Here is a 24,207-nt window from a genome sequence, read left to right as displayed (position 1 = left end):
GAAGTGGAAGAGGTTCGCGCTTTGGTGCGATCAGCGTTCTCTGAATCCATTCGTCGTTCCGGTACCTACCATCCTCGACTACCTGTGGTACCTTAAGGAGCAAGGTCTTGCAGTCTCCTCATTGAAGGTTCACCTCGCGGCAGTGTCCGCCTTTCGTCCATCGCTGGAAGGTCGGTCCATCTTCTCCAACCAGATGGTTTCCCGCTTCCTTAAAGGCTTGGACCGCTTATACCCGCCGGTGCGGCGTCCGACCCCGACCTGGGATTTGAACCTCGTCCTGGCCAAACTGATGGGTCCCCCCTTCGAGCCCTTGGCCACGTGTTCACTACTCTACCTCTCCTGGAAGACAGCTTTCCTCGTCGCCATCACATCCGCGAGACGAGTTTCGGAGCTTCGAGCGCTAACGGTGGGCCCACCTTACACCGTCTTCCATGCAGACAAGGTACAGCTTCGGCCACATCCGGCCTTCCTCCCTAAGGTGGTATCGGCCTTCCACCTCAACCAGGAGATCTTCCTCCGGTCTTCTTCCCGGCCGCATGCCTGCCTCGGGAACAACAGCTTCACACCCTGGACGTCCGCAGGGCGCTCGCCTTTTACATCGAGCGAACGAAGCCTTTCCGGCGTTCGACCCAGTTGTTTGTCGCCGTCGCCGACCGCATGAAGGGTGAGCCGGTCTCCTCCCAGACAATTTCGTCCTGGGTGACTGCATGCATTCGAACCTGTTACGAGCTTGCTCGCGTGCCGCCATGCCGCCTCACCGCCCACTCGACAAGGGCGCACGCCTCATCGGTTGCCTTCCTGGCCAACGTCCCGATCCAGGACATCTGTCGAGCGGCCACCTGGTCTTCAGTCCACACCTTCGCCTCTCACTACGCGTTGGTGCAGCAGTCTAGAGACGATGCAGCCTTCGGCTCTGCGGTATTACACTCCGCCACGTCTCACTCCGACCCCACCGCCTAAGGTAAGGCTTGGGAATCACCTAACTGGAATGCATTGGAGCAATCACTCGAAGAAGAAAAGACGGTTACTCACCTGTAGTAACTGGTGTTCTTCGAGATGTGTTGCTCCAATCCATTCCAGACCCGCCCTCCTTCCCCACTGTCGGAGTAGCCGGCAAGAAGGAACTGAGGAGCGGACGGGCCGGCTGGGGTATATATTTAGCGCCATGGCGGCGCCACTCCAGGGGGCGACAGCCGGCCCGCCGGGGTTGCTAGGGAAAAAAGTTCCGAGATGCCGTGCACGCGCGGCGCGCACACCTAACTGGAATGGATTGGAGCAACACATCTCGAAGAACACCAGTTACTACAGGTGAGTAACCGTCTTTTTTCATGGGGGACTGTGGCAGTCTTTGGAAAGCTGGAACATTTCTGTTGCCAGAGTCTAAAACCTGAGCCACTGCTCTCTCAGCTCCCAGTCAGGGTGAACATGCAACCTCCTCATTTGAGCGTGGGAGAGCTGAAGAATTAGTTTCACCCTTCAGTGATGTCACCTTTCTATTTTCCAAAGATTTCTGAAGTCCCCCAGGAAAAAAAGGGGATGTCAGGACTTGGTATTACAGAAACAGAAAGCCCAATGCTAAAACATGGATGCTGTCTTTGTACATCATTAAGAGACTAACTATGGGGAAGCAGTAAATGTTGCAACCAGTTTCCATAATAAAGCTTTATTTTAGCTCCTCCCCTTCCCCCACATTACTTTGGTTTGGAAAATGTTGTTTAGCTGACAATTGCCCGGTTTCATCTGAAGACAAAGGAAGCTGTTTCAGGAAAGCCCTTGTTGTACTAAGTGAGGCAACTGTAAAATGGGGATAACCATGTTTACTCACTTCTCTAAAGTGCTTTGAGATCTTCAGATGAAAAAGCACTAGGTAACTGCAAAGCTAAGAACCACATCTTTCAGATGGGGTGACTGGCATAGCAAGGTTTAGTGAATTGGCTGGGAGGCACTGTGGCTATGGAGCCAAGCACTTTATTAGGTTTTGGCTATTGAGTCACGCGCTTTTTACCCATAATCTGAGTTAAAACAGTGTGTGCCCACATGCAGGTGGCCAGTTTAGCAACAGTATCTCCGGAACATATGTATCTTTTCAGATATCCATTGAATAAAGCTTGGACTGCATGGGAACCCTTATTAATTTGCTTAGCACTACTCCCTTCTTTTACTGAATAATCTAGAAACCAGTCCACCCCATTTATGTAAGACTTTAAAAACTGCCTTCACTTACCTATACAAATTCAAAACTGAAAGATGTAAACAATGAACAAAAACCCTCAAGTGCTGAGAAATTCCAAAAACTCCAGTCACTTTGTACCAGACCCTCAACTGGTGTGAACTAGTGTAGCTGCATTGAATTCTATGCTGGTTTATGCCAGCTGAAGAGCTGGCCATTTGTTTAAGAAAACAGTTAAGGTTACAGTATTTAAAAACAAGGGAGTGAACAGTTAAGGGCTTCATCAGTCTTACACTGTGTATGTAACAAACGCACATTATTCTTATTATAGGCAGGGCTGGTACCACTCAGTCTTATTAAGTTTGCCCAACACTTCCCATTATAAAACCCTGTTTTCAATTTGACTTATAACTTTGCCAAATGTTAACTGTTTTGGCTGAAATGTTCTGTGCAGGATGTCTGCCTTAGGCTGAATGTTTTTGGAAAATTTCAGTTAAAATGATTCAACTGTTTCCGAGAATGAGGATGGGGACAAATGCATATTTTGCAATGTCAAAAAAATTCTGGCATTTTCTTTGCAAAGCTCTTGTGCCCCTATGCTCCGGAGTAGGCCCCTGAAAGTTGGTAAGGGATGGCCTTTTGCTATCCCAGTGAAAATTCACCAAAATGTGGCTAAGTTTTATACCACTTCGAAAAATCTCAGTTTGCACATGCTCAGTAGAGTCTTGTTTGATTTTAGTAGTTAAATCTCTGAAAATTCCGTCCTCACTGAGCACAGCTTCTACATGTGACCAGAGTGTGCATGTGCCATCACCACAGAACAACTGAATATGCTCCAACCCCAGGCTACAGGGGCAAAGTAGGACTCTCCCTGTAATTGCTGCTCCAGGCCAAGATGGGTCAAGACACCAGAACTGGGTCTTAGAGCAGGGAGGCTGTTTCTCCTGTGCTCTCAATGACATCCCTGCTGGCCCCAGGTAATGTGGAGGAGCAGCTGCCTGAATTGAATGGAGAGGGGACAGGAACCAGACCTGAGGGGGGGGGCTGAGTTGGAGGGTTCATGAAATAGATTGGGAAAAGGAGCCTGCGTGGAGGTGACTGAGATTGGAGGCGGGGGGGACGGGACACCGGGACTGGAAATTCATGGGGATCCTGGAACAGGGAGCCAGGGAGGGAAATCAGGTGTGGATGCGGGGAATACTGAAATTGGATGAGGACCTATGAGGGAGACAGGACTAGCTAGGCAAGGTGACAGAACCAGTGAAGTGAGGGTAAGGAGGTGGGGAGGGGGAAAGGAGATATCAGACAAGGAGCTGGAGTCGGGGAGGAGAACTGGGATTGTCTGGGTAAAGAGACTGAGAGAGTGTGCCAGTGGCAGATGAGGGGTGCACTGAGATTGGATAAGAAGCCTGGAGAGCGAGATTAAAACTGGGAGCCAGTGGAAATGGGGAATGTCAAGCCAGGGGTTGACTGGAGGATGGGGCAGAAGATAGAGACTGGGTGTGAAGGGTAGACTGGGAATGGCTGGGTGAGGAAACTGGGACTGGGATGAGAAACCGAAGGAGTCGAGAGTGGGACTGTCTTGATGAGGAGCTAGGAGTGGGAAAGAGACAGGACTGGGACAGGGAGAGGTTGTAGGTGATAGGGCAGAAGAGTCTCTGCCCACTAGAGAACGCTCCCCTCCAGAGCATGAAATGGAACTCAAGATCCCTAAGTCTCATCTTTCCTCTGCTGTTACAAACATATGTGAAGCTCACTGACAAAGTGTCCTTGGCCTCTCTAGTGCTGGTCCACATAGAAGGTAACAACCTACTGTTGCTATCAGTTACTCCATTAGTTCTGTGGGGGGTATCTAACGGTTGCAGCTCTGCTGATGTCCCACCTGGGTGTTAATATGATGTCACATGATGGAATCTGTTCAGTTTGCTTTTTTTAAAACCTGCAAAATTGCAGAATGTTAAGATTATTAAGGTTGCAAAGTCAAGCACTCAACAATTAGGTTATACCAGTTTTTTCTTCAAATTATGATCACTATTGTATTCCACTGAGGATTATGCATTTGCACCATGCTCCCAGAGTTGGAGAATTTGAAACTAGTGTCTATTGGCCCACGCATGTGCCCTGCCTCCTCTCATGCGCCCATCTGAGGTGAGAAAGGACAGGGTCCACTGACCACATCTCCAGTTCCTTCTCATCACCACCTGGTCCGGGTCAGACCTTTTAGTGTCCTCATCTCTGATGCACTTCTAAAAAAGATAGTTGTACAGTTTTATGAATTTTATAGTAGATTTACCAGTTTTATTTTTATCTTAGTTCTGATAGTTAATAGTTTTAGTGCTTGTTTTTAGATAAACTTTGGGGTTTTCAGCCCTCCTCCCCCATATCTACATGCGGGTACTGGACTATGCGGAGGACTCCAGGCTTCAAAGTCTGAGCCTCCTCCCTGCAATTCTTCTCGATTAGCAACAACCACCAATGCTGCCTCTTCTGCCTGGGGGAAGCCCACATTGCAGCCATGTCTAGTATTTGCCAGTCCTTCCCCAGCCGCACCCGAGAAGACCAGGCACTTTACCTCTGGAAGCATCTCATGGAGCTCGCCATGAGACCGCACTCGGACCCAGGCCAGGGAACTTCCCTGTTCATCAGCCTCATTCAGTGAAGAGCATGCCTCCCACTACCACATCTGACTCCGGTGCCAGCAGAACCTTCCCCACAGACCCCAGAGGTGCCAGGGCTATGAACTGCCAAGCCTAGAGGTGCCGGGCTCAGCACTGGCACACCCTGGCACAAATTAAGAACTGGGACTAAGCCTTCCTCCAAATCAAAGAAGATAGATGCTCCTTCCACCTGCTTGGCCAAAGGAGACGGAGTATGCGCTAAGTCTGATAGGCATGAGAAAAAGACCCATAAGCGATGAGATCCAGTGGTTCCAGGCACTGATACATTGGTACCACCATCTCTGGCACACCACAAAACACGGGACCCTCCCTTACCGGGAAAGACCCCAGCGCCGGTACCAATACTTGGGAGAGAGAGAGTGCCTCTCACACCGGGGTGATCCAGAACAGTGGCTGAGCCTCAGGATATATTTGCCTTCCAGATCCAGAGTCACCCCCTCCCTAGGGTCCCTCCACTTCTAGAGAGATCATATCTCCATGAAGGGACATGCCTCTGATATGGGATCCCTCTCCCCCTACATGGATAAGCTACATTCTTCCACCAGCTCTGATGGTACTGCGATTGGAACTGGAATTCACCTTCTCCTCTTCCAATGAATCTGAACTAGAAGAGCCACCTTTATCATACCATTCGTAAGCGCCATCACGGAGACCATCACATCCCTTGCAACATCTACCCCTCAGTCACCATGGGGCCATTGGTACCCCATTCTGTGGGGACTCCCACAACCTCCATCGGATCCAGCTTATAGGCCATATTGGGGACCCTGGACACAATATTACCCCTTGGAACCTGTCCGGGCCATGAGGAAACCATCACCTGCCTCCCCCTCAAGGGTACCCACCAGTAGGCAAGCAGATCTGGTGGTGGAGGGAGAACCTTTTAGCCTGGTCCCAGCAGTTCCACTAGAATTGGCAATATTCCCTTCCTCATCTCCAGATGAGGAGGTGACTACAGCATCCCCTCCCCGACTGGATGATTTCAAACAATTTCAGGAGCTGTTATGGAAAGTTGCATAAAGGGGTGGCTCCAGGCACCAGCATGCCAAGCGCGTGCCTGGGGCAGCAAGCCACGGGGGGGCGCTCTGCCAGTCGCCGTGGGGGCGGCAGGGAGGTTGCCTTCGGCAGCATGCCTCCGGAGGGTCTGCTGGTCCAGCGGCTTCGATGGATCTCCCGCAGGCGTGCCGCCGAATCCGCGGGACCGGGGACCTCCCTCAAGCAAGCCGCTGAAGGCAGCCTGCCTGCCATGCTTGGGGCGGCAAAATACCTAGATCTTCCCCTGGTTGCATGGGAACCCCAAATTTTTCCAGAAGAAATCCAAGACTGCCAGCACAAGCTGCTGGATATCCTCCACACCTTGGGGGCAGTGAGAATTGTGTTACCAATTAATGAAGCCATTCTGGAGCCTGCCAGGACAGTGTGGGACACCCTTGCTACATGTACAGCTATCCCCAAGGGAGCAGAAAAATGCTATTATGTTCCTGCCAAAGGTTTTGAGTTTTTTTTCCCATGCACCTCCAAATTCCCTAATCGTCCAGGCTGTGACCGTATTTTCATCATCTAGGCTGCAATTCAGGATTGTGAATTATCAGGCATACTAGCCAAATATGACTTCCTGAATTACAGTAAATTCAAGGAATTTACGGATAGCCGTCCATAACACAATAGTGCTAATTTTCAGGCACTTATTGAAGAAGGGAAGTTTGTGGTAAGAACTGCCCTCCAATCTGCAGTAGGTGCAGCAGATACCTCCTCCAGGACCATGGCTACAGCCATAGTCATGCATAGGGAGTCTTGGTGCCATTCTTCTGGTTTTCCTGGGAAGATACAGAACACTATTGAAGACCTCCCTTTTAACAAATTCCATCTTTTTAACCAGAAGATGGATGAATTGCTCCATACGCTAAAGGATTCCAGGGCCACTCTACGCTGGTTGGGCATCTACACTCCTGCCCTGAAATGAACATTACAGTGCCAGTCATCCCCCTGACGCTACAGGTCTTATCAAGTATATTCACAGAGACCTTTTGAGCATCCAAGGAAATGTCAAAAAGCACAGAGGCCTCGCTGTCCAGCACCCCTCTTGCAGGCTTCAACATCAAAGATACAGCCGTCAGCCATGAGGTATTCCTGATGCAAGCCTGAGAGCTGCCAACCACTATGCCTACCATCTCACGACTCCTGCTCCCTTTGGGGGTCATTTAGCACTCTTTTCCCACACTTGGAGTGCAATAACAATGGACAGATGGGTGTCGAAAGTCATCCACCATGATCGAATTTGTTACAGTACCTCATCCAAAACCCCCTCCATGCCCCCCATTCAGGGACCACTCTCATGATAGTATTCTCACCCAAGAGGTGAACTTCTTGTTATAACAGGGAGCAATAGAACGTGTTCCTCCGTAATATCAGGGAACAGGATTCTGCTCAACCATCACCCTCATCCCAAGAAGAAAGGTTGATGGATATCAGTTCTCAGTCTCTGGCACCTCAATCATTTCATCCCCAAACTCAAGTTTTGTATGGTCACACTGGCAGCCAGAATTCCATCCTTAGAGAAAGGCATGTAGTTTATGGCTCTCGATATGAAGGGCACTTACTTTCACATCGATATTCATCCTGCCCACAGACATTTCCTGAGATTTACAGTGATTTCCCAACATTTCCAATATGGAGTCCTCCCCTTTGGGTTAGCTAATGCTCCCAGAGTCTTCACCAAAGTATTTTCTGTCATAGTAGCCTATGTCAGGAGTTACGGCATCGTTATATTTCCATATCTGGTGAACATGTCTTCTATGACAACAAACGGGGAGGAACGAGATCAGCCGTGCTGTGCGCAGAGGCAGTTAATCTCTGGAATTGGTGTATCAACCACCAGAGCCTCTTGCCTGCAGCCTATCATCCCAGGACTTAGAATGTACTCATGAACTCGCTCAGCAGACATTTTGCGATCGATCATGAACGGGAACTTCACGATTTGGCAGTACACGGCATCTTCACCCAATGAGGGACCCTGACCAGAGACTTATTCGCTTCAAAGATGATCAATGAATGCAAGACATACTGCTAAAGGGGAGAACTCAGTCACCACTCCCAGGGCGACACCCTCCTACTCTTTAACAGCTTGCTGTCAAGTAATTACAATAATGTATACATCTCCCCAGCAATCCATAGGTGATAGAAAAAAATAAAGTGCAATTAGTTTTGGAAAATTAGAATGTAATACATTGTGGAGAAATAGCCTAAAACACTCACGCTCAATGGGACAAAACACCTGGCACCTGAAACCTCTAAGGTGGCGACTGCTAATGGGAATACCAGTGCTATTAGAGTGTTGTGGCAGTTCACTTGGGTTTGGAACCAGCAGAAGCCGCTGCTCATTTCATCTTTATGGAATGCTTTGATCAGCCCCAGCCACATAGGAATTGGGTTGCAGCTATATACAGCGACAGCAGCTTCATTCATCCACCTTCATCAGCATTGGGCCTCCAGGTTTAGGTGTGAGTGAACATTTGACTGCATTTTGATGGGTAAATAAGAGATCTTTTACATTTGGCATCTCTCAACTCATCCTTTAATCATGGCCACTTACAGTGAAGAGTTGCCTCAAAGGTTGGAAATGTATTCAGATCTGTTGAACCAGAAAATTTGATGAGCAGGGTTTATTCTGGTGACTGATGTGGGCTTTGCCCTGTAGCTCAGCAGAGTTAATAGGGGATCTCTCTGCTGCACAGTTCTATTAGTTCCTTGCTGGGTACTGGAAGTAATGTGCTTGACATCTACTATATCTCCAAAGCTGGGAATTCAGATCTGGCAAACTGGGTCCCATTGTCAGTTACATTTTTCTGAAGTGTCAAAGCAAGAAAAGAAACCTCTTAGCTCTTCTATGACCTGTTCACCTGGGCATGAAAAGTAAATGTCTGCAATTCTAAAAAATAGTCAGTGACTACCAGATAGCTATGTCCCTTTTTTCACACTGGTATGGGGGATTTCTTTTAAAGACCTGTTGCTAAAACTGTGGGTACAAGAGGTCTTAGTATCTTTCTGGACATTCAGTGAAAGATGATGTAAATACACCCTGTCACTGCTGGTTCAAAATAAATCAACATCTGGTACCCTGCCATGTGGCAGTGGTAACGAATCACAGCATAGTGGAGCCCTGAGTCCTGGCTGGGCATCTAGGTGCTGCCACAATATTTATAATTCATTAAAATAAAGAAATTAGAATTCTTCCTAAAACTTTTGTCTGTCTTCTCTGGAGAGTGCCTTCCTAGAACTTTTCCCATCCCCATTCCTGCTATAGACTTACAGCAACAGTACACATATCCTTACAATTATAAGCAGAAGTAAAGGAGCTTAAATGAACACAAAAGGATTGGACTTTTACAACTTTAGAATGAGAGAGTCCTTTTGTAGAGAAATATGACATAGCCCATGCTGTACCCTGGTCTGGCTGCTTGGGAGCATAAGAGACTGAGGAGAGAAAATTGTCTCGGATTTCCTGGCCACAGATCTATAAAGAAATCAAAGAATACTGTAATTTCTTCCATGTGTGCCAGCTGGTGGCTCCCAAACATACTCTTCTCCCTCTTTGTTCAGTGGATATTCCATTCAGCTGGATTGGGCTTGATGTGATAGGACCTTTTAGAAATAAGGGTACATCTACACTGCAGTTAGATACTTGCCCATGCCAGCTGACTCAAGCTCACAGGGGTTGAGCTACGGGGCTGTTTAATGGCAGTGTTGATGTTCGGGCTCGGGCTGCAGCCTGAGCTCTGGGACTCTCCCCCCCACAAAGTCCCAGAGCCCGGCTCCAGCCTGAGCCCAAATGTCTACGTTTTTGTTAAACAGCCCCTTAACCTGAGCCCCATGATCCTGAGTTAGCTGGCATGGGTCAGCAGTAGGTTTTTAATTGCAGTGTAGATGTACCCGGAGTGCCAACAGTGTGGAGTGTGGTTATATGTTGGTCAGAGTTGACTCTGCCACATAATATGCAGAGGCCATTTCTTTGTACTCCTTCGCAGCACAATTTGTCACCAGTCAGCAGCTTCGTGTTCTATTAAGCGGATACCCAAGATAATGTTAACAGATAATGGCACTAGCTTTATGTTCCAGCAGCTACAAGCAATGTGCTCCCTCCAGAATGTTAAGGTCCAGATCCTCAGCTGGGGTAAGTTCCCATATTTCCATAGGCTACAGTAAAATCATTGAAGTAACACCAATGTACACCAGCCAAGGATCTGGTACAACATCAGTCTGTCATCCTCGAGTGCTCATTTAAGCCATTTGTTTGAATAAGACTCCCAAGAGAATGCTGCACAAATTCATGACCACCAAAGCCTGTAAGTGGGACAAGTTACTCCCAGATTTGTTGTTTGCAGTCCAAGAGGTCCCACAACCATCTACAGGATTTTCCTTTTAAATTATTGTACGGGGATAAAACCCTGTGAGCTTCTGGAGCCCCTACAAGGGTCCCAGTGAGAGCAAGGGACCAACACAGGGAATGTGGTCCAATATGTCCTTAATTTGGTGGATGTCTGGACATTGTCGGGATATTTGCTTGTAAAATTATTCTCAAAAGCAGGATTATAATAAAAACAGGTGTATCACCAGTTGTGTGTTACCAAACACAGAAAGTGAGCTCCTGGCAAAGTAGCTGGGACCATCTAAACGCAATGGGAGTGGTAGACTGTGGAAGTGGATTAGCTAGGAAAGAAAAAACAGAGAACTGATGTTTGCTCATCCTGTGGAGCAGGAACTGGATGTAGGCCCCCATTTCCAGGCACATGATTCAGTACTATTATAAATTATACTGTTCAGAGAATCAAGCCAGCACCCAGATGTCATAAGCCAGAATCATCTGTGTGAGTCTCTTCAAAGTAACATAGTTAGACACTGGGTGCTCCTCAAGCCAGAGACAGCAAAGTGAGAGTTGTGGAAAAAGAAAATAAAAGGATGACTCATTAAGGTCTCTTTATAAAACCATTTTTAATAGCTGCTCCAAAATGCCTGAGTTTATTACCTAAGGTCACCCTACGATACTTCTTTTAGATGGAGAGAAACAAGGTGATTTGCTTTTTCCAAATAAGGAATAAAAGTTAAGCTTTTCTAAAAATAATAGTCTACAATTTGAATTAGAATTAGTCTTGCTCCACTGCTTCATCGGCTCACAAGGCAGAGGCATCATAAACCTCTTAACACCATTTCCATATTGGCCTGTGCTTAGAGCATATGTTTTTAGCCTAGCAGGGGCTGACTGATGCAGGTTTACACATCACATTTCAGCTTTGAAGCTCTTAAAATAAGAACTATTGGGGAAGGTGATATATTTAGCTACTTTTGCAGTATGTCTAACTTTAGCACTCTTGGTAGTGGTGGTGGGTACCTCCTTTCCCACAATACCCCTGGCCTATTACAAGCCAAGGACAGATTGTCTGTCATGTAGCCAGCAGGGGAATAGATTCTGTTGTAGATCATGTTTCTCGAGAAAGTACTGCAAGAAGGCATCAGGAGATACTGGTAGTGCTGAGGGATAGTTTAAATGTCAGTAAAAAAAGGTGGGGGCTTTGGCTTCAGGATTCAGATACTATGCTAGGACGCTTTCCCTGTGAGGAAAGAGAAGCGTTAGTATGTTTCTACATGAAATCAGTTGCATCTCCTTGCCTGTGAAAAGCAAAAATAAGAAAGTGACCCATTGGGGCTGACGTGATCTCCTGCAGACTGTGTACCACAGCTGGAAAGCAAAAAGGTTGCTCAGGAACTTAACAAGATGATGATCAAGGAAAACTCTCTGCGAAGAGACCCAGACTTGAGAGGAGAGCTTGCTTTCCTTGCAAGAGGCTGTGATTTTGTTCTTCCATCTCGGATCAAGAAGAGGCAGAAGTCATTCCAGCAGGCCCAGGTTTGAAGTCTTGGGTTTCTTTTTCTTTTTGTTTTACTTTGTGTCTTTTTATTGGATCAGGGAATGCGACTGTGTTCCCTCTAGGCTTCTCTATTTGCAGAAAGTTATTTGCAGCCAGATACCAACAGGTTTATAAATAGACCATCCAGGCTTAGGGTGCAGAGTTAAAATGTCTTATTCGTAAACAAGGGGAAACAGCTTTTTTTTTTTTTTTTTTTTAGGAGGAGGACCACAACTTCACAGATATAGGGAGAAATAGATAAAGACAATGAAAACTTAGTTGCACTGTTTTTAAGAGAAGCACCATTGGTGGGTGGGTGTCCCGTCGGGCTGCTCTGAGTGCCTGGACGGTTAGTATTTTGCTTTACATGCCATGCTCAGTGATCCAAACCTCTGCTCTGTTGTGTAGGCTTTGTGCTGCTCTGTTGACACAAATCTGTCCCAGCATAGCTGGTCTTGGGAGGATCACACCAGCAGAGAATGCTCCTCTGTGCCACTTCCAAAGCTGGCTTGTGACTTTTATAAACTGCATCTACATGGATTGCCAGGGACTTCAGTGATTCAACGTTATTGATAGGGTCAGCAGCAAACACGTGTTTGGATTGATTCTTCTTCATCCCTGAAATCTGTTCTGTTGGTTGATTAACCAATGACCTTGTCATAGCAGCATGCACCTTATTTGTACTTGGACATCTACCCTGGAGCTTTGGGTTGAGAGCAGGGACAAGAAAATGAAGTGGAGCAAGTGCTTGCTTCATCTGTTTCTTCACTGCCTGTAATGTAAGCTTGTCCTTAAATATTTCTGTGTTTCCTGAAGTACCTTCCAAATGTATTGACAGCATAACAATATTACAGCCATCCATTTGCACTTTGTCCAAACCAATGGAAATATTCAATCTGTTCTTCTAAATTTCTCTTCATCCCTATGTTTACTACATAGGCAGTGACAACACCATCTGTTTTGTCACAATTATCTTCACAAATTCTCATCCAGTTGTGCTAGTTCTTAACAAACTACTCAAAATAATTAGCTTCTGAATGCCATTAGGCATCTTGAGGCAGAATAAGCTATGATCTGGCTTGTCTTAAGCACAACTTATGAAAAGTGGTTATTATGGAAGTATTTTACAGTTTCAACAATATTTTCCTTTATTCCTGGAGAATCTGACTTTAGCTAAGAGATGCATCAAGTGACCACTCCAGCTACTTGTAACAAATTATAGATTTATTTCATTATCACCTTGTGTCAAAATCTTCCTCACGTTTGGCATGTTAGTAGATCCATTTGTCACTAAGCTGTGTGTATGATACTTGAATTTGCATTTATAATTTGTTATAGATTGTAGTTGCTTCTTCTGTTAATTACTGAGCAGTGTGGGCGTAGCCTGATATGTAACTGGGGAATCATCCTCTAATGGGGATTTTGGGGGGTGGGGGGTCCTGCGCAGGGATCTGTTCTGGGCCCAGTGCTATTCAATATCTTTATCAATGATCTGTAAGAATACCAAATCGTTGCTGATAAAGGTTGCAGATGATACACAAATTGGTGGAGTGGTAAATGATGAGAACAAGTCAGTTCTACAGAGCAATCTAGATTGCATGGTAAGCCTTGAACAACATTCATTTTCAAACACCTAAATGCAGGGTTATAAGTCTAGAAAGCCAGAATTTAGGTCATGCTTATATAGTGAGATACTCGATTTTGGAAAACAATGACTCTGAAATGCACTTAGCAGTCATGGTGCGTAACTAACTGGACATCAGCTCCCAGTGTAATGTGGTAGTTAAGTGAGTAAATGCAATCCTTGGATGTATGAGCAGGAGAATATCTGGTTGAAGCAGGGAGGTGTTTTTACCCTTGTATATGGCCTTAATAAGACCATTCCTGGTGTCCTCACTTCAAAAAAGATGTTGCAGTGTCCTCACTTCAAAGATGTTCAAAAACTGTAGAGGGTTTGGAGAAGAGCTACAAATGATTCAAGGTCTGGAAAACCAACCTGACAGTGAGAGACTAAAGCTGCTCAATCTACTTAGTTTATTCAAGAGATGGCTAAAAGGTGAGCAGGTCGTGGTCTACAAGTCTCTACATGGAAGAAGATTTCTGATAGCAGAAAGCTCTTTAATTTTGCGGACAAAGCCAGAACAAAATCCAAGATTCCAAAGGCTGGAAGCTGAATCTAGACAAATTCAGCCTAGAAATAAGGTTCATATCTTTAACAATCAGAGTAATTAACCACTGGGAATAACTTTCCTAGGGATGTGGTGGATTCTCTGTCACAGGAAATATTTAAATTGAGATTATATGTCTCCTTCTAAGGACTATGCTCTTGCTCAACTGGAATGTATGGGTTTGATGCAGAGAAACCTCGGTGAAGTTGTGTGGCTTGTGCTATGCAGGAGGTGAGACCCCTTCTGGCCTCAAAATCTAAGGATCCATATGCAATTTGTTTCTGTCCTAAGATCCTTACTGACTTCAGGAGAAAAAATTATTTTTGAGGGCTGATTAGCAGATTACACATTTAATTTTGTGTTGCAAATGCAAAATGTAGCATTTGTATGTGTTGTGATACCTGTGAGAGGTTAAGTAACTTAGCTTGATGTCTCTTGTTTCATTAGTTATTTGGTTTCTAAGGCTGTGGCCTGGGGAACTAATCCATGGCTTCACCTGTGAGTCAGGATGCCATGCTACCACAGTAGCAGTGGGATAAATGAAGACTGAGAGTCGTATATTCCAAGGCCAGAAGGGACCATTGTGATCATCTAGTCTGACCTCCTGTATAAGACAGGCCAGAGGAACTTCCGTGAAATAATTCCCATGGCATATCTTTTAGAAAAACATCCAATCTTGATTTTAAAATTGTCCATGGGGGAGAATCCCCCACCATCCTTGGTAAATTGTTCCAATGGTTAATTACTCTCACTATTCAAAATTTACATCTTATTTCCAGTGTGAATATGTCTAGCTTCAACTTCCAGAAATTGCATCATGTTATTCCTTTCTCTGCTAGATTGAAGAGCCAATTATCAAATATTTGTTCCCCATGTATGTACTTGTAGACTGTAATCTTATATAGACTGAATCCCTTCTCTTTAAGATAGACTCAATCTACTTATCACCAAAAGACGTTTTCTAATCCTTTAGTCATTCTCTTGACTCTTTTCTGAACCCTCTCCAATTTTTATCCTCCTTCTTGAATTGTAGACACACTATTACAGCAGTGGTTGCATCAGTTCCAAATGCAGAGGTAAAATTAACCCCTCTACTCCTACTCGAGATTCCCCTGTTTATACATCCAAGGATTGCATTAACCCTTTTGGGCACAACATTGATCTGGGAGCTCATGTTCAGCTGATTATCCACTATGACCTCCAAATCTTTCTCAGCATTACTGCTTCCCAAGATAGAGTCCTCCATCATGAAAGTATGGCCTATATTCCTTGTTCTTAGATGTACACATTTAGCTGTATTGAAATGCATATTATTTGCTTGTGCCCAGCTTACCAGATCGCTCTGTGTAAGTGGCCTATCTTTTTCATTATTTACCATTCCCCCAAGGTTGTGTCATTATCAATGATTTTGTTTTCTTCCAGGTCATAGATAAAAATGGTAAGTAGTGTAGTGCCAAGAACAAATCCCTGAGGGATCACACTAGAAACATATCCACTTGATGATTTCTCATTTACAATTACCTTTTAAAACATATCAGTTAGACAGCTTTTAATTTAATATGTGCTGTGTTAATTTAATATTGCTTTGTTTTTTTAATCAAAATGTTGTGCAGTACCAATTCAAATGCCTTACAGAAGACTTTAGTATATTACATCTACAATGTTACCTTTATCAACCAAACTTATAATCTCATCAAAAAAAGATATCAAGTTAGCTTGACAGGATCTATTTTCCATAAACCCGTGTTGATTGACATTAATTATATTACCCTTCTTTAATTATTTATAAATAGAGTCCCATATCAGCCTCTCCATTATCTTGCCAGGGGTCTGTGCAATAGTAACAGGTCTGTAACTATGTATGTCATCCCATTTACGCTTTTCAAATATTAGCACAGCATTAGCTTTCTTGTAGTCTTCTGGAACTTTCCCAGTGTTCCAAGATCTATTAAAAAACAACATTAATAGTCCAGAAAGCTCCTTAGCCAGCTCTTAAAACTCTTGGGTGCAAATTGTCCAGACCTGCTAAGTTAAAAATATCTAACTTTAGTAACTGCAGTTTAACACCTCTTGAGATACTAGTGGAATGGAAAGCTTGTTATCATATGATATAACTACAGATGCTCCCTGGGTTATGCAAACCTGACTTACGCAAATCCACATTTATGGAAAAAGTTCCGAAAGTTCCATAAGCCTTTTTTTTTTTTGCGCATAATTGTTGGGTATACGTTCCCGACTTATGCAAAATTCGACTTATGCAAGGCGTTCTGTAATGGAACGCTTGGGTTAGTCGGGGAGCACTGTATGTCCCCTGAATGTATGTCATTCTCCCCCCCCCACACACACACACTATAGAACAGAAATATTTATTGAACACTTCTGCCTTTTCTGCATTGTTACTAATAATTCTACCATTTAATGGACCAATATCATTGTCAGGATTCATTTTGTTTCTAATATCTGCTCACACGGAGAGCATCAAAACTATACTGCTTCCTCTTCCCATAGAAGGTGGAGCAATGTTCCACAAAACCAAAACCTTCCACCCTAAACCTTCCACTTACCTAGCCAGAGGTTCACTTCCAGAATCTTCTGCCTTCTGTCTTTCGTTGCTTGCATGACAGGAAGGATTCCAGAGAAGACTGGTTGGACATTCTTCTTTAGCACGCTTCTAAAATTCCCTATTCTCTGTGAGATATCCTGAAAGGCAGTGTCATTAGTGCCAATATGAACCATCACCAGTTGATCCTTGCCTGTTGTTTTCCAAAGCCTATCCAGTCTTGGAGTGACGACTTGTGTCTTGGCATTGGGATGGCAGCACAGTCCTGTTGTCTGCTTGTCCTTTGAAGAATGTTTTAGATTCTTCTGAGTCCTGAATCCCAAACAAGGATCGTTTGTCTTCCTTAGACTACACATATGTCCCATACATCTCTCTGTTCCCTTGGACCAGCTGTATCTTGAGAGATGGCTTCCACAATTTCCATGTTGAAGACTTGGTATTGATTGGAAAATTCTAGCTGTGTGAAATTCCTCCTGGACTACTTCTCTGTGACAGTCACAGCCTGTCCATCCTCCTCTGTCTTCAGCTTTGTAGGATGTCACCATGATCTCTTGCCCCGATTATAAACTGCCAGGTCTCCTCTCTGACTTCTTCTCTCTGTGACTTTTTGGTGGTCAGCTCCATTCTTTCTTGAACCTGGGAGAGCAATATTTCCTGAGCCTGGCTGTCTAGGAATGCCTCAGTATCTCTGATTCTCAGGAGCGTCTCTTCTTGATCCTCCAATCCAAGAATCTTTCCCTCCAGCACAGCCACTAAACTTGTACTTTATGCACAGAAGTCCCTTCTGGCTTCAAGCGGGAAAGAAAACATGGCGCATCCATTGCAGGTCACCCCCACAGTTCCATTGCTGGTCACCTTGAAATTGGCATAGACCTGAACCTGAAAGGAAAGCCTCTCTTGCTCCCTCTCCAGACCCCCTCTGAAACTTCCCTGTTAGCTGCCTCTGTTCATGGCTCTCAAGCTTGCCTGGCAAGTGACGTTTTACACCAAGTTTCTCTGCTTAGATCAGCTCAGCCCCACCCCTCGCCACCAGGGAGCCATTAACCCAGGGGTCAGCAACCTTTGGCACGCAGCTCGCCAGGGTAAGCACCCTTGTGGGCTGGGCCGGTTTGTTTACCCTCCACGTCCGCAGGTTTGGCCGATCGCAGCTCCCACTGGCTGTGGTTCGCAGTCCCAGGCCACTGTGGGCGGTGGGAAGTGGCGCGAGCCAAGGGATGTGCTTGCTGCCACTTCCCCCGCCCCCATTGGCCTGGAGCTGCGAACCGCGGCCAGTGGGAGCCATGATCGGCCGAACCTACAGATGCAGCAGTAAACAAACCAGCCCGGCCTGCCAGGGTGCTTACCCTGGCAAGCTACGTGCCAAAGGTTGCCGATCCCTGCACTCTGAGACTTCAAACTGCAGTGCTGATCAAACTCCAAAGTCCAGAGTCCTCAGCCTTTTCTAAGGCACCACCGAGAGACATGTCTCAGCTGTTCACTACAGTAGATTACATGAAAATCTCAGCTTTCATTTTAAAAAAAAGATTCAGTTTCTAGCCCTCATGATTGTGGAAGAAGTTTGAAAAGGTGAAGTGAATGTGTACGAAAGCTGAGAAAACAGAAGGCAAAGAAGAGAACCCAACATGTATAATTTTTAAATCTCATTACTTTTAAGTAGGACTGTTAAGCGATTAAAAAAATTAATTGCTGTTAATAATAGAATATCATGTATTTAAATAGTTTTTGATATTTTCTATTTTTTCAAATATATTGATTTCAATTACAACACAGAATACAAAGTGTATAGTGCTCACTTTATATTTATTTTTTATTATAAATATGTGCACTGTAAAAAACAAAAGAAATAGTATTTTTCAGTTCATCTAATACAAGTACTGTAGTGTAGTCTCTTTATCATGAAAGTTGAACTTACAAGTGTAGAATTATGTACAAAAATTAACTACATTCAAAAACAAAACAATGTAAAAGTTTAGAGCCTACAAGTCCACTCAGTCCTGCTTCTTGTCTAGCCAATCACTCAAACAAGTTTGTTTACATTTGCAGAAGATAATGCTGCCCACTTCTTGTTTACAATATCACCTGAAAGTGAGAACAGGTGTTTGCATGTCATTGTTGTAGCCAGCGTCACAAGATATTTATGTGCCAGATGCACTTAAGAGTTATATGTCCCTTCATGCTTCAACCATCATTCCAGAGGATGATAACAGATTCTGCTCGATAACCATCCAAAGCAGTGTAGACCGACACATGTTCATTTTCATCATCTGAGTCAGATGCCACCAGCATTTTCTTTTTTTGATGCTTTGGGTTCTGTAGTTTCTGCATTGGAGTGTTGCTCTTTTAAGACTAACCACGCTGCCTCACCTTTGAAAACTGGTACTGAGTGAATCAGAAGTTACTGAAGGCTGGTGCAGGTCTCCTGCTGCTTCTGTGTTGTGAGGAGGAAAAGAGAATTGGAGAGGCTCAGAAACCTGGCCTTTGAGCTCTCGGGGCTCCCATATAGAGGCTGTATGTTACTATGCTGTGATTTGCAAGTGTATATATACACACACACATGCCCACTCTGCGATGAGAGGGAATCCTGTGGAGGGAAGAAGTCCTCTCTGCTTACAGGGGGAAAAGTGAAGAGAGTGTTAGGAGATAAGAAATCCTCCCCCCCCCCCACCCCACCATCTCTGAGAGGCTAGCTTTACAGGTCTCGGTGGGACAGACTGAACGGTGTGCCAGCAAACTGAATGGAAAATTGCAATCAGAAAGACTCCAGCAATTGCATTGCTTTCACTTTTTAAAAACAATTCCCTGGCAAGTTAAAGTCTTTAAAATGTGTTAGGAAAAAGGCTCCATGTTCCTAGAAAATACCAAAAGCAGCAAAGACGAGTGCCTACCTCATTAGCTACCCATAAATTCTGCTTCTATTTAATTAAATTAAACAAGGCTCCTTCTTCCTAAAAATATTTGGAATAATTTTAGCAAACAGTAACCAAAACTATTCTAACATTTACTTACCAGCTCCTTTAAAAAATATTTTAAGTGAAACCACTAAAGATTAAATAAATATTACTTCCTCCCATCATACCTCCTGACACCTGGGTGCAGAGGAGGAGGAAGAGCCATAGGAGGGCAGCAGATGGACAGGGATGGCTTCCAGAAGGAAAAGGTTCCCAGATTCCAAGTGAGGTGACTGCCCCTGGGCAGCAGTAGTCGCTGGAGGGTGAGGAGGCATACTAACACAAAAGGTCCCTTCATCTCCCTCCACCACACAAAAAAGGCCGCCTGCTTCCTCCTCTCATTGAGTTCCATCTTCCCAGGGCCACCTGCCCTACTCTAGAACCCTGCTGTCAGGAAAGGATTGAGCCCACAGGCCCTATGCCAAGGAGAGCAGTGTCCCTGTGGGGTGTATCTTTAGTTTCTGCTGTTTGGGGTTCTGAGCCTGGTGGTGTTTCTTCTTAGGAGCATTGATACTTCTTATAACAAATGTCTGTAATACTAGAATTGTGAACAATAGTACTGTATAATGATGCTAGTATTTTTTTCCCATCACTGGGATTCTTTTGGCTACATATTTTTAGCAGTATGGATGTGTGATCTTTGATTTGTGGGCTACTATGCATCTTATCCATGAGACAGACTTGCATTATGTTTTTTATGCATTCCTTAGAGGACAGAATTAAGGTTGTTTTGGTGTCATCTTGGTGACTATAGTTCAGTAGGGCTGATTTGCTAGAGGATTTGACTGTGAGCATATCTTTGGGTGAGAATGTGGGAGAAGGTAATGGATGTGTGCACATGACTTTATTCTATATTTCTTGGGTTTTGTGGTTTCATATTTATATATTTATATTTGGCATTGTTCAATATATATATATATTATATAAATATATTTATATTTGGCATTGTTGTCTCTTGGCAACCTTAATTGATTTACACAAAGTGTTTTTTATTAGAAGTTCCTTGTCTTTTACAAATGTTTTAAATAAAGACATTGAAAAAACATAGACAGGAAGCTTAAAGTTTATTTTTTTAAAATAATATATGGTCATCCAATTAGCCCCCGAGAGACTCTCTCTCATGTAGTTGTTGCATGTGGCAATGACACTGTCCCTAGTAAAGTTGTCTGCTATTTCCCATTGCTCACAATGGAACTGAAGCCAGGCATCGCCCAGGGAAAATGGCCACCCTATGTTTGGTTCTATAGTTAGGAGACTGGACAAGAAACTGTTCGATGTCGGGGAAACGTTGACATCACATGTGGACTCATCAGCCCTCTGTTTCTGCCATGTTACTGTAAACAACTGAGTAAGCTAGTTAATGGTTAATAACTTTGTCTTTTTCCAAAAAAATAAGGTATTATTTATCAATGTGTAATCTGATGACTATTTTCTACTATTTCACATTAAAAGTGTTTAAGAAAGCCCCGGAACAAAGATCCCCATGTCATGCCTTAAAAAAAAAAAAAAAAAAAAAAAAAGGGGGGGGGGGGTCTTTTTTTTTACATTCTAAATTTATAACCTCATAATTTAGGTATTCCAAAAGTACTTAAAATTAGAATATGCTCAGGATTATAATTTTAAAGACTTTTCTCCAAAAAATATTAAAGTTAACAGAACTAAAAGACTACAGAGTTTCATTAATGGATGGCCTAGTGTGCCTCCCTAATAACTGTACATCCATTATAGGCAGAATGGTGAATGGGATGAGATTGCGTAGTGAATGAGGCAGGGGTCTTCAGGAAGTGAAAGGAAGCTCTTGTGGACTAGGACACAGGACTACCAGCTTCTATACCTCTGGTTCTGCCACAGATTTCCTGTGTGGTGTTAGGCAAATAACCTAGGCCCAGATTCAGGAAAGCACTTAAGCACATGCTCAAGTCTTGTTCTGAGCTATCTGCTTAAATGCCTTTCCTACAAAGAAATACTCTTCTGAACTGGGACCTTAAACCAGACTTTTCAGATGTGACTACTAATTTTGTGTTCCTTGTCTCCTGGCTGCCCTCCTTGAGAACAATTTTCAAAAGTGCTGATGACTCACAATTCCAATTGAAGTCCACGGCAGCTGCCAGTGCTCATCATCTCTGAAAAATCAGGTCTTGGGCATCTCAGTTTGGGCACCCAGTGACTAAGGCTCCCAGAATTATGAGACACTCTTGCAGATCTTGGCTTTAACCTCTTTGGGCCTCAGTTCTTCTATCTGGAAAAGGGGATAATAATACTGCCCTGCCTCGTGTGTATGTTATGAGGGTGAATTCAGGCTCTCAGGAACTGTAGTGATGAACCCCATAGAAATAAGCTTCTATTCCCATGAGGAAATAAACAAACAGAAAAGCCCAACAACTCATTCAGTGCAGGAGCTGGCTGCTGTGCAGTTAACCAGTCATGGGGGCCACACACTGAATGATGAGAATGAAAAGAAATATTGAACAGGGGCTTCACTCCCTGAACATCAGCCATCCTGTGCACTGAATGGGGCAGAGGTGCTGTGGAAAAAGTAATACGTGATTGAAATTTGTATCATAATGCACATGTACCGAGGGACGGCACTAAGGTTGTACAGACAGCTTTAATCTGGTATTTTCTAGCTTTTGGATGTTTGACTTTGCAACCTTAATAATAATTTTAACATGGGACTTTTGTATCACTTTATACACACACATGAATTACTAAGTATTTTTGATACTTGTTAATGTCTTGTGCATTTGGAACAGGAGGGTTCCACCCTCCCCCCTTTTTTGTTTTTTTTGTTTTTTACTTCATATGGTAGGGAAAGTATTTATTTCTTGCATTATCTTTTCAGGTTCAAAATAAACAAGAGAAGAAGCCTGGGACTCCATCCCCAGCCCCTTTGAAGTCAGCAGTCAGCCCTCGACCTCTTGTGACTGTGAATAAAGTCCTTATCAGTGCCCCTGTATCCATAAACATTCCACGTTTCTACTTCCCCAAAGGGCTTCCAAGTGTCTGCAACAATCATGAGGAGACCATTGCCAGGATTGAAGCATCCTTTACCGAGTTTGAAGATGAGAGAGCCAACATTTATGAAATGGGGAAAATTGCCAAGGTAAATGTAGCCATTCACTGGGTCACTCACAGTTTGGGGGACAGTGAAACATTAATTAAATTTATTAACTATTTGCTCAATTCTAGTTGCAGTTTTATATTTTTCAGTGCACAATGAGCAAACGTACTTAGTTTGAATGACTTATGTTTTATTAAGGAAACAATAAAACAAGAATGAACACAAAGTCTCCATGGGAAAAGGATGAAGTGTGTCACCTCTGATACACGCTGAGTCACATCTGACTCACAAAATGACAGCTTCCCTGGCCAACAGACAGACCTCTTAGAAATGCAAAGAAGTTTAGCAGAGAACACATTCACAACTGTTACATACAGCCCGGTTGCAAATAATTTGTCCAGGGCATATAGAGCTAAATTCTGACCTCACTTATGCTGGTGCAAATCTGGACTAACTGTTGGAATAAATGGGTTTAGACTGGTGTGATATCAGGAACTAATCCTTTGCCTGTTTTTCGGTTCAGTAATTGGTTCAGATTTTCTCAACTTTATTTGTAATTTGAAATTATTCACCAAACTTCTATAATTTTTAGCCTTTATATTTATAATGAGTGCTTCATTATGAGCATTCAAGATCTGAAACTAGGAATTCACGCTGTTGGTTAGTTTTGATTGGAAACCTATCACAGACCCAGATCCCCAGATACATTGGTGCTAGTCTGCGCCACTAGGCAGGAGTGCTGGTGTACCTCAACTGCAGACATTACCAGTTGCCTCATTTGAGCTCAGCTCTCTGCCACTGTGATCCTGAGGTGGCATGAAGCAGGCCTACTCTATGGCTATGATTACACTTGAAGCTAGGGCTGTGATTCCCAGCGTGTGTAGATGTACTTACGCCAGTTCTCCTTGAGCTAGCATGCAAAAAATAGTCGTGTACCCAGGGTAGCATGGACAATGGTGAGCAGCGGCACAGGCTCGTCATGCTGAGTACATACCAAGGGGTTCAGGCAGGTTTGTAGTAGGGGACACTGCTTGGTAACACCACCTCCAGCACAACAGTCTCTTTTAGCACATGATTAGCAGAAGAGGGATATGGCCAGCTAAACCCCTTGGATGGTCAGTTTGTATAATGCAGATATAGGAGTTCAGCAGCTTTAGAGTTCTAACAGTCAGGAAATAAGAGCCTGGATCTGGGGAACACACCACCTGGTTCAGGAACAATTTGCCACATTACCCTATTCTTCTATGTTTCAAGCATGTACTCTCCTCACGCTGTTAATGCAATAGCAACCATAACATAAATTCTCATTTATTCAATATACATTATTCATTGATGCTGTAGCTGGAACAGTGACACTTCATCCAGGAGGGGCATTCTAGTTTCATGAGCAAAAATTTTGTGGCTGCAGAGACTGGTTTTGTAATAAAGTTGACAGCAGCTGTCAGACCACACCCTCTGAAAAGATGCCCAGGAAACCATCAAGTATGGGATAAAAAAGTTTAATGTCTCACATTATGTGTCATGCAAGGGCAGCAAAGGTGTCTGTTAGGGCCTTGCCAGACTCAAAACAGAAAAAGCAGCATGGTTGTGCAGAGGAGACCAGTGCCTCAATCAATGGTACATCGAGACATCCCTGGGTCAGCACATTATCTGATGATATCAAGCTGTGACAAGGTCCACTGCTGCAATACAGTAGTACTGATATGACTCTAGATTCAGG

At 44.1% G+C, this 24,207-nt stretch overlaps 1 protein-coding gene across 4 annotated transcripts in view; it reads left to right on the top strand.

Annotated features, from left to right (window-relative positions):
- PPP2R3A (protein phosphatase 2 regulatory subunit B''alpha) overlaps window positions 1–24,207 on the top strand; it is a 148,608-nt gene that overhangs the window by 53,913 nt on the left and 70,488 nt on the right. For 3 of the 4 annotated variants that reach the window (XM_039489858.1, XM_039489859.1, XM_039489857.1), the window contains exon 3: window positions 22,269–22,529. In XM_039489858.1, coding sequence (XP_039345792.1) covers window positions 22,269–22,529 — 261 coding nt within the window. The remainder of the gene's footprint in view (window positions 1–22,268; window positions 22,530–24,207) is intronic. The other variant, XM_039489860.1, reaches the window with a different exon arrangement.

Source organism: Mauremys reevesii, linkage group 9 (genome assembly GCF_016161935.1).
Source record: "Mauremys reevesii isolate NIE-2019 linkage group 9, ASM1616193v1, whole genome shotgun sequence".
Taxonomy (NCBI): Eukaryota; Metazoa; Chordata; order Testudines; family Geoemydidae; genus Mauremys; species Mauremys reevesii.
Note: the sequence above shows the minus strand (reverse complement) of the source record. Positions and strands in the feature narration are given on the sequence as shown.